At 51.5% G+C, this 10,758-nt stretch overlaps 1 protein-coding gene across 1 annotated transcript in view; it reads left to right on the plus strand.

Moving 5' to 3' along the window:
• RNF43 (ring finger protein 43) overlaps positions 1-10,758 on the plus strand; it is a 67,445-nt gene that overhangs the window by 55,331 nt on the left and 1,356 nt on the right. Inside the window, exons 3-8 of the mRNA XM_050764674.1 lie at positions 2,414-2,488; positions 2,608-2,739; positions 3,375-3,479; positions 5,196-5,357; positions 5,889-5,991; positions 6,968-8,323. Of these exons, the coding sequence (XP_050620631.1) occupies positions 2,414-2,488; positions 2,608-2,739; positions 3,375-3,479; positions 5,196-5,357; positions 5,889-5,991; positions 6,968-8,323 (1,933 nt within the window). The remainder of the gene's footprint in view (positions 1-2,413; positions 2,489-2,607; positions 2,740-3,374; positions 3,480-5,195; positions 5,358-5,888; positions 5,992-6,967; positions 8,324-10,758) is intronic.

Consider the following 10,758-nt stretch of genomic DNA (forward strand, 5'->3'; position numbering starts at 1 on the left):
GTAAGAGGCAGAATTGCCAACTCACTCACATTCTTCTCTCTGTAATGGCTCCTGTTGCTAGAGGCTGTGGCAGCCTTGCCTGCTGCCCCTAGGGCTGGCCAACTCTGAAGCTTCCAAAGAGCTCTCTGGATTCTTTCTAAAACTGCCTTCCTGTCCTGAGGGCCTGCCTATCCTCTCTCTGCTTTCCAAATTCCAGTCCTCAAAGAAGTACTTTTTTTCCTTTTTGCCTCCACTTACTTTCTTCTGCAGGTGGACAGGAGGCATAGATAGCCCTAGATTGGACTGCTACCTGTCCCAAATCTTGCTTTTTATTCCTAGAATTCTGGACACAGGGACCCACTGCCTGAAAGTCCTGTTTGTTTTCCCCTGTTGGCCAATGCTCTGGGCTCTTTGATCACTTTTACAACTTTGTAATTATGGGCTGTAATGGGCTGGAGTGTTTGAATGTCACAGTAATTGCCTTCCACTGTTCCTACCCCAATTCTTCAAAGAGAGAGGGGAAGGGAAATAACAAAATCTCCAAAGAAGAAAATCTTTGCCCTTCCTCATGCTCTTCCAGGCCAGGGTGGGTCCAGGGTCTTGTTCTAGGGATGTGAAAACCGAGGCCTGGGAGTCCCAATTCTGTGACTACTGGGGTGACCTCTCCTGTCCTTTGGCCAAATCCCTGGAATAGGAGATCACCAGTAGGGTTCCCTATCAGGGATTCCTTTTCCCCTGGTACTTCTCCCATACCCTTGTTAGGAGGGTTCTGAAGACTGGAAAGTCTCTACCTGCCTGGAGTAGCTTAGATGGGGTGGACTTCCTGGGAGGAAGTGAGTAGGGAAGACGGAAGCCACGAACCTCTCAACTCCTTCAGCACTTCCATTCTGGAATTGACGGGTCCTGTGAATTTCCAGTCAATTAGCCTGGTAAGCCTGGGCCCTAGGCTGGGCCTAGCTCCTGGGGGAGGAAGGAAAGTTACCCTCCTGACTAAAATGGGGCCCCACTTGAGTGTCTCCTCTGCCTGCAGGCCGTGGGCTCTGAGTGGCCCCCTGGGCCCTGCCACTGTCTGGGGAGTGGAGAGCAGGGAGCTGGAGCAAGGAGAGGAGCTGCTCCCAGCCTGCCTGGCAGGAGACCTGCCCTGACAGGCTCTCCCTGGGAAGACAGGCAGAGATCAAAGTGCTGAGCCTGTGAGTAAGTCCCAGCACTGGCTCTTCTTGCTGCCACCACTACTTGCAGGAGGGTTAACTCCTTCAATGCCTGTGGGAAGACCCCAGAGACTTTGGAGGGTGGGGGCAGTGCCCAGGGATGTAAAATCACAGCCTGACGCCATTAGAAGATGAACCTTTGCCCTAGGGAGGAAGGCTGGAGGGTGGCTGTGCTGGGCTGGGAGGCCCCAGGCCAAGGCCAGGAGCAACTCCTCACAGTGCCTGTTAGTTGTTTGCTGTTGTGCCTCCCCCCTCCCCCCACCTTTAGTTCTTATCTTCCTTTCCTTACTCCCCTCCCCACGCACACCCCCTGGATTCCTGCTTTTTGTTCTCTTTCTGGCGCTGCTATCTGTTCTGCCTGGTTGGCTAGATTCTGCTTCCTCAAGCTGGCTCTTGGAGCCTTTGGTGAACATGCACGTGTGCCTGTGGGCACTTTCCCCTGTAGCTGCAGCAGCCGCTGGGGCTGACCTGACCAGTGGTGTTGATCTGGGACTAGCCCTTCGAGTCCCTCCCCACTTTTGTCTCTAATGCTGCCCTAAGGGAGAGGACAAAAGATAAACCACTGGACAGGGACTCCTCTAAGTCCTTGAATTGGAGCCAGAAAAGGACTCGGCAAAGTAGAGTGTGGCAGGGAGAGGGAGCCCATGAGATGGGCTGAGACTGGGGCTTCGTGATGGCGGCCTTGGGTGAGAGTGCTGTCCCAGGCTCTTAGACCTTTGCCTGAGCTGGGGAGATGCCCTGCAGGCAGGGCTGGGCCCTGGAAAGCCCAGCTCCCTCTGAAGGAGAGCTCTACTTCTCTGCTGTCCCCTTCTTCCTCTCTCTTCTCCTTCTAAGGGGTGCAGGTCACTCCTGCTCTTGGTGCTCACACCTCTTAGTGAAGGCAGGCTGATTGTACCCTGAGGACAGGAGCTGTGTCTTATTTGTCTTTTGTCCTAGAGCCAGGTCCACCACCTGGCACCCTGTAAACCCCCCTTAAGGATTTGTTCTATTACAAAAGGAAAAACTAGATATTATCCCTTGAAGGCAGTGGGGACCTGAGTGAGCTCAGGAGGCAGAAGAGGAGATCCTAGACCCACTGATGCCTTGCATAGGTAGATATGAGTGTGCAGAGGTGTGGTGTGGGCAAAATCCTAGGAAGGGATAGATGTGTGAGGGGTGAGGCTAGACCGTGGGTGGGCTCTATCCTTCCCTGACCTTAGCCCAACCTCTACTGTGTGCCTCTGCAGGCCCGGATGGCGGGTGAGCGAGGAGCCAGTGCTGTCCTCTTTGACATCACTGAGGATCGAGCTGCTGCTGAGCAGGTACCCAGGGACATTTGCGTGTTCAAGGAGGGGGCTGGATGGAGGAAGATAAAGCTCTCAGGGGAGAGGGAAGGGCAGGGAGAAGTCACAGCAGTCCTGTGGGCACTTTCCCCCTGTAGCTGCAGCAGCCTCTGGGGCTGACCTGGCCAGTGGTGTTGATCTGGGGTAATGACGCTGAGAAGCTGATGGAGTTTGTATACAAGAACCAAAAGGCCCATGTGAGGATCGAGCTGAAGGAGCCCCCAGCCTGGGTAAGCACACTAGACCTCCAGACCTTGCCCTGCACTATCCCTACTTTGTCCTGTGGCAACTCCCACCAAAAGCCCTTAGACTCCTGGAGCTGAGAGAGATCCTGGAAACCCTCCAGTCCAACTTCATCCATCAGCTGTGTGCCTCTGGGCAAGTTTTCCCCATCTTTGGGCCTCACCTACAGAATGAACAGATCAGGACAGATGAGTTCTAAAGTTCTTTACAGCTCTGTGGCTTCATGGCATGGAATAGCAGAGCCAGAATGAAACCCTGGTCCCCTGATCCACGAGCCCTGGTTGGGGCTTCTCTACTGGCCAAGAACCTCTTCCAGCTGCTCACTGGCAAGAAACTCCCACCTTGCAGAGGGGTCCCTTTCTCTTTTTTCCCCAAGCACATGGGTTTTGAGATAGTACTTCTCCCAGCTGACATCCGGAAGACACTCTGAGTGCCCTTGGGTAGGGAGGGCCCACCTAATCCCACTTGCAGGTTCCTCCCTATCCCCTCAGATGGAGGACTCAAGGGAACCTCCAGCTAGCTATGTGCCTCCCGGGCCTCTGTGTTTCCTCCCGAATTGGAAGTACGACCCTCTCTTCTCCTCCTGGAAGTAAGGCCCTTTCCCTCTCTGCTCACTCCCCAGCCAGATTATGATGTGTGGATCCTTCTGACAGTGGTGGGCACCATCTTTGTGATCATCCTGGCTTCGGTGCTGCGCATCCGGTGCCGCCCCCGCCACAGCAGGCCGGTGAGCAGTGTGGGGTCTTTGGTGGTGGTGAACGTCTGCGCGTGTGTGGGTGGGTGGGGAGAAGGAAGGAGTACGTGAGGAAGGCACCTTTATACCTGTGAAACCATTTACATTGAAATACCCCAGCATCTGTCTTTGTTGATTTCCAGCAGCCTCTCCTTATATTACTCAAACATTCAAAAAGTACACCAGGTGCTGAGGGTAGTACAGTGAACAAGATGACAAAAAACCCTACCCTCAAAGAGCTTTTATTCTAGAGGGAGAAAACAGACAATAAACAAAGTAAGTAAGTAAAATCTATAATGTTTTAGATGGTGGTGTGTACTATGGAGAAAAAATGATAATGCTGACAGCAAAGTGGGAAGGGAATGTAAGGGAATAGGGTTAATTTTTTTTTTTTTTTTTTGAGACAGAGTCTTGCTCTATCGCCCAGGCTGGAGTGCAGTGGCATGATCTCGGCTCACTGCAACCTCCACCTCCTGGGTTCAAGCAATTCTGCTGCCTCAGTCTTGTGAGTAGCTGGGACTACAGGTGTGCGCCACCATGCCCAGCTAATTTTTGTATTTTTAGTGGAGATGGGGTTTTACCATGTTGGCCAGGCTGTTCTCAATCTCTTGACCTCGTGATCCACCCGCCTCGGCCTCCCAAAGTGCTGGGATTACAGGCGTGAGCCTCCGCGCTTGGCCAGAACAGGGTTCATTTTTAAAATCAAGTCCAGGGAAGGCCACATTGAGAAGATGGCATTGCAGCAAAGATCCTAAATGGGAGAGGGAGTGATCTGTGCAGGTATCTGAGGAGAAAGGGATCCAGGCAGAGAGAACAGTAAATGCAAAGGCCTTAAGGCAGAAATGTGTCTGGTGTATCTGAGGAACAGCATGAAGGCTGTGACTGGAACAGAGTGAGACGGCAGAGTAGCTGATGGGGGCCCAGTTATATTGGACTGTTGAGGCCATTTATTTTTTACTGTGGGTGAAACAGGAGCCACTGGAGTGTTGTGAGAGAAGGGGCATCACGATCTGACTGAAGTTTTAATATGATCATTCTTGCTGTTGTAATGAGAATAGACTACAGGGAAGCAAAGCTGGAAACAGAGACACCAGCTAAGAGGCTATTGCAGGAATCCAGGTGACAATAATGGTAGCTTGGATTAGGAAGGTGGCAGTTAAAGTGATGAGCAATAGTTAGGTTCTGGGTACATTTTGAAGGCCAAGCCAACAGATTTAGTAATGGATTGATTGTGGGGTGTGAAAGGACTCAAGGATGGCACCAAGATTTTTGGCCTGAGCAATTAAAAGAATGGAATTGCTATTTGCTGTAATGGGGAAGACGGGGAAGACAGGTATGTGGTCGGAGATTAACCCATGGTTAAGAGGATGAGGCATGTAAGTTTGAAATGCCTATTAGATATCCAAGTTGAAATGTCAAGCAGCAGTTGGATAAAAAGTTTCTCATGGGTCATCAAAGGAAGAAAAGCTAATGGTATAAGCAGGTGGGTGGCCTGCACCACCATACCCGGCTAGTTTTGGGAGGGCTTGGCATGCTTGGCAGAGCCACATATGAGCTCCGAGGAGACGAACTCCCAAGGATGTTCAACTGGCCATGTAATCTACCTGAGTGACTGGGAACGGAGTCCAAGCTGGGGTCTAGAGAGGGAGGGAAGGGGAGCCCATGCCCCAATCTGACATGCCCCAATCTGAGCCTCATTCCTCTTCCCAGGATCCACTTCAGCAGAGAACAGCCTGGGCCATCAGCCAGCTGGCCACCAGGAGGTACCAGGCCAGCTGCAGACAGGCCCAGGGTGAGTGGCCAGACTCAGGGAGCAGCTGCAGCTCAGCCCCTGTGTGTGCCATCTGTCTGGAGGAGTTCTCTGAGGGGCAGGTAAGGCAGGTCTTGTGATTCACCTCCATGACCAGCCTGGGGAGATTGAAGCTGGGGGAGGGGTGGGCAGGCCTAGGGTCTGGTATGGGTACCCTGGCTACATCTGTTTCCCCATGTATCCTGCATGAGGCAGAGATCAGGGACCAGCCTGAGGTTTGGTCACTTTTCTGACCTTCCAGTGAAAGAGCACTATTTTGTGTTTAGAGTGTACCACGTGCCAGGCTGCAGTGGTGCTTTGGATGCATTATCTCATTTTAGACCCATGGCAATGAAGGGTGGGGTTCGATTCATTTATCTTCATTTTACAGCAGAAAACTGTCTGTTACGAAATTTGCCCAAAGTCATGCAGCTAAGTGCAAAATCCAGGTCTATGTGATACCAAAGCTCATACCATTCCTATTCTACTGTGAGGTCTTTTACAAGTAGATAATAGCAAGAAGGAGAGGCCTAAGGGAGTTGGGGGATGTTCTGATTCCTGGCAATTCCTGTGGCTACAGAAACCTTTGGTTTGGACCCCCTCTTTTTCTCCAGGAGCTACGGGTCATTTCCTGCCTCCATGAGTTCCATCGTAACTGCGTGGACCCGTGGTTACATCAGCATCGGACTTGCCCCCTCTGCATGTTCAACATCATAGGTAGGAGGTGGGCCAAGGGCTCCCCCATGTGTAGGCAGACAGATCTAGAATGTGGCTTCCCTTTGGGAAAGGGTTGCAGCCGTGAAGCTGGCGAGAAAGCAGAACTGCCACCATAGTTGTATAGGCTGTACACTGCTCCAGAGTGCCTCACTTGAGGTGAAGGGTCATTCACAATGTAAATTTATTTGTTTGTTTGTTTGTTTATATTTTTTGAGACGGAGTTTCGCTCTCATTGCCTAGGCTGGAGTGCAATAGTGAGTACAGTCTCGGCTCACTGCAACCTCCTCCTCCTGGGTTCAAGCGATTCTCCTGCCTCAGCCTCCCAAGTAGCTGAGATTACAGGCATGCACCACCATACCCCGCTAATTTTGTATTTTTAGTAGAGATGGGGTTTCTTCATGTTGGTCAGGCTGGTCTCAAACTCCTGACCTCAGGTGATCTGCCCACCTTGGCCTCCCAAAGTGCTGGGATTACAGGCATGAGCCACCACGCCTGGCATGTAGATATCTTTATTATTGTAAAAATTATTTGTATTTCATGGCAAGTTTGTTGATTCTAAATCTGGCGATTTGTATGTTTATTATTCCAATTTTCTGGCAATAAAATATCATATTCTAACAAAATCAGTATGTTAAGATAATTTTATAAAAGATGAAAGTGAAATAAATATCTTGAGAAAAGAGACCCTTTTTCTAAGGTACCCATGGGTGCCCTATGGGCTAGCAGTGGCCCTGGGTGAAAGAGCTCCAAATGGCTGATGGGAGGATGAGGGATTGATGCGCACAGTGGCCCTCCCCGGGCAGACAGCCTGACTGGAGGGAACGAAGGAGTCCCAGAGCACAGGCTGGTTAGGCACGTCCTTGGTCCCCCAAACTCTGAGCTCACAGGCTACCCAGGGTCAAATAGATTAGCTACAGCCATGTCTTTCTGTAGGTTTGTAGAGTTAAACATCTGTGCTCTTGGTTCTTTTTTCCAGAGGGAGATTCATTTTCCCAGTCCCTGGGACCCTCTCGATCTTACCAAGAGCCAGGTCGAAGACTCCACCTCATTCGCCAGCATCCTGGCCATGCCCACTACCACCTCCCTGCTGCCTACCTGTTGGGCCCTTCCCAGAGTGCAGTGGCTTGGCCTCCACGACCTGGTCCCTTCCTGCCATCCCAGGAGCCAGGCATGGGCCCTCGGCATCACCGCCTCCCCAGAGCTGCACATCCCCGGGCTCCAGGAGAGCAGCAGCGCCTGGCAGGGGCCCAGCACCCCTATGCACAAGGCTGGGGACTGAGCCACCTCCAATCCACCTCACAGCACCCTGCTGCTCGCCCAGTGCCCCTACGCCGGGCCAGGCCCCCTGACAGCAGTGGATCTGGAGAAAGCTATTGCACAGAACGCAGTGGGTACCTGGCAGATGGGCCAGCCAGTGACTCCAGCTCAGGGCCTTGTCATGGCTCTTCGAGTGACTCCGTGGTCAACTGCACGGACATCAGCCTACAGGGTGTCCATGGAAGCAGTTCTACTTTCTGCAGCTCCCTAAGCAGTGACTTCGACTCCCTAGTGTACTGCAGCCCTGAAGGGGATCCCCAGCGAGTGGACATGCACCCTAGCGTGACCTCTCGGCCTCGTTCCTTGGACTCGGTGGTGCCCACAGGGGAAACCCAGGTTTCCAGCCATGTCCACTACCACCGCCACCGGCACCACCACTACAAAAAGCGGTTCCAGTGGCATGGCAGGAAGCCTGGCCCAGAAACTGGGGTCCCCTCGTCCAGGCCTCCTATTCCTCGGACACAGCCCCAGCCGGAGCCAGCTTCTCCTGATCAGCATGTCACCAGATCCAACTCAGCAGTCCCTTCGGGGCGGCTCTCTAACCCACAGCGCCCCAGGGCCCTCCCTGAGCCAGCCCCTGGCCCAGTTGAAGCCTCCAGCATCTGCCTCAGTACCAGCAGTCTTTTCAACTTGCAAAAATCCAGCCTGTCTGCCCGACACCCACAGAGGAAAAGGCGGGGGTGTCCCTCCGAGCCCACCCCTGGTTCTCGGCCCCAGGATGCAACTGTGCACCCAGCTTGCCAGATTTTTCCCCATTTCACCCCCAGCGTGGCATATTCTTGGTCCCCAGAGGCACACCCCTTGATCTTTGGACCTCCAGGCCTAGACAGGAGGCTACTACCAGAAACTCCAGGCCCCTGTTACTCAAATTCACAGCCAGTGTGGTTGTGTCTGACTCCTCACCGGTCCCCGGAACCACATCCACCTGGGGAGGGGCCTTCTGAATGGAGTTCTGACACAGCAGAGGGCAGACCATGCCCTCATCCACACTGCCAGGTGCTGTCGGCCCAGCCTGGTGAGTTTTCAGGGGGAAGTGGATGTGGTAGGGAGAGGAGACTAGAGCTGCATATTTCAGGACAGGTGAAGTCAGCCAACAAAGGGTTGATGGAAGCTGAGAAGGATACAGCAGAGGTGACAACCAAAATACTTAACCATCAGGACAGCATATCATGCTGACTAGAGTGCAGGAACATCCCAGCTCTGCCAGGTGCTACCCCTTTAGTTGGCAGATCACAGAGAAGTCCCAGGGAGGTGCTGGTGTGGCTGAGGCATCAGAAAGGCACTTGGAAGGCTGGGTGTGATGGCTCATGCCTTTAATCCAAGAACTTTGGGAGGCTGAGGTGGGTGGATCCCTTGAGGCTGGGAGCTCAAGACCAACCTAGCCAACACGGTGAAACCCGGTCTGTACTCAAAATACAAAAATTAGCCGGGCATGGTGGTGGGCACTTATAATCCCAGCTACTCGGGAGGCTGAGGCAGGAGAATCGCGTGAACCTGAGAGGCGGAAGTTGCAGTGAGCCAAGATGGTGCCACTGCACTCCAGCCTGGGTAACAGAGTGAGACTCTGTCTCAAAAAAAAAAAAAAAAAGAGGCACTTGGAGTGGTCTGGGGTAGCAGCTCAAACATAAGTGTTTCTATATTTTAATAACTGGTTTAGTTCTACCAATGCTCACAGCTCAGTATTAGTTCTAAATACAAAGAAGGCCAAGAAGTGTTCCTTGGGGAGAGCTATAGTAGAAATAATTACACATAACCATAATACGAGGCTATATAGGAAGAGCTATGTGAGTAACGAGAAAAAAGAGAGAGAGAAACCACAGGTGGTCCCCAGCAGCCCTGTACGGCCTTAGGTTTTCTTCTCTTCCCCTGTGGTAAAACAACAGGAGGACTTCCCTTTGACGCATCATGATTAATAAGACTGACCTTAATTTCTTGGGGATTCAGTGCATCCCTATACTATAACAAATGGTGATCATGTAAATTCTCAACTTTAACATGGTATTTACTTGCCCACATATCTCTCTTTTCCACCCAGGACCTTCCACCTTCTACTCTTCCCCATCTTCCCCCATTGTGCAGATGACACAGTTCTTTGTATACAGCCTTCACTAGAGCCCTTCCACCCCAGGAGGTGACCCAGAGGTCCTGAAATATTCTTCAGTGTAGGAATTCTTCATGCAGGACCTGGGAGCTGCTCTCATCCATTCATGCATTTATTTGTTTCCTTCCTCTTTCCCTCCTTTTTTTTTCTTCTGACTATATGCCTGCTTTGTGCTAGGTTCCAGACTAGGCTCTGGGGACATAGAACTTGCCAATCAGGACATCCAGGTCCATGGGGAGAGAGCCATGTACTGCAAGCTTTGGCTATGTGTTTGTGGTTCCATTCAGACCCTATCGTGTGTGTACTTTGAGTGCTGCCAGTACCACACCACTATCTCCCTTTTCTCTCAAACTCAGAACTAGTTTCAGTGCCTCTCTTTTTCTTGCCTCTTACATCTAATCAGTGCCAGATTCTGTTAACTGTATCTTAGCTAGCATTATCATGTTTTTTCAAGTCCAGTACTTACGGCCCTGCCAGTGTCTTAGGTATACCCTAAAGATCCATGCAGGAGCCTCCCAGCTCTTTCCTTCCCTCTTACAGGGCCTCGAAGACTGAGTGCTGCCCATCCAGTATGTCCCATAGAGTTATGCGCCACAGCTCCACTGCTCACCTACCCTCCCTATTGCTGCCAGCGTCATCTGCCTTACAGTAAACTGTCCAGAAATCTTCAAATGTTCTGTTTTGCCCACAGAGAGGAAAAATCCAACCTGCTTTGGCCTCAAAGGTTCCTGCACCAGCCAGCCCCCAGCTTCCTTCTCAACCTTATTTTCTACTCTCTTCCCTACCTTCCCCAGGCCCATGCTTTAGCCAAACTGGGTAAACGATTCTTGTAGTTCCTGTAGCCCAGAATATACTCCTGCCTCCTCTATTCCCATAAATCTAATTCTTACCTATTCCTACAGAATCAGCTCATTTATCCCCACTTCCAAGAAGCCTTTCCTGATCGCTGCACTTGGACCTGGTCTCTCTCCTTCCTTAATGCATCTCTCATGACTCCTGTCCTGTCCCACTGGCATAATGGCCATTTGCTTTCATACTTTCTCTCCAAAAAGGTAACCAGGTCCCTGCTTATTCTTTTTGGTCTTCTATTTGGCACATGGTAGCAGACCAAATTCACAACGAATGCTTAATATTTATTGGGTGAATAAATGAATAGTAAGTATTGGTAACACACTGGTTGCTATATATATTTCTTTAGATTTGTTTTTCTCTCCCGTGTCCCAACTGGGGCCCCCTTAGCTTTCAATCTAACGACCCTTTCCAGACACAGTCTCTCCTCCTCCCTCCCTGTAGTCCCCTCCCAGCCACACTCTGCTGCAGGTGAGAGAAGCAGGTGCCTGACCTGACCC

Source organism: Macaca thibetana, chromosome 16, assembly GCF_024542745.1.
Source record: "Macaca thibetana thibetana isolate TM-01 chromosome 16, ASM2454274v1, whole genome shotgun sequence".
NCBI classification, from domain to species: domain Eukaryota; kingdom Metazoa; phylum Chordata; class Mammalia; order Primates; family Cercopithecidae; genus Macaca; species Macaca thibetana.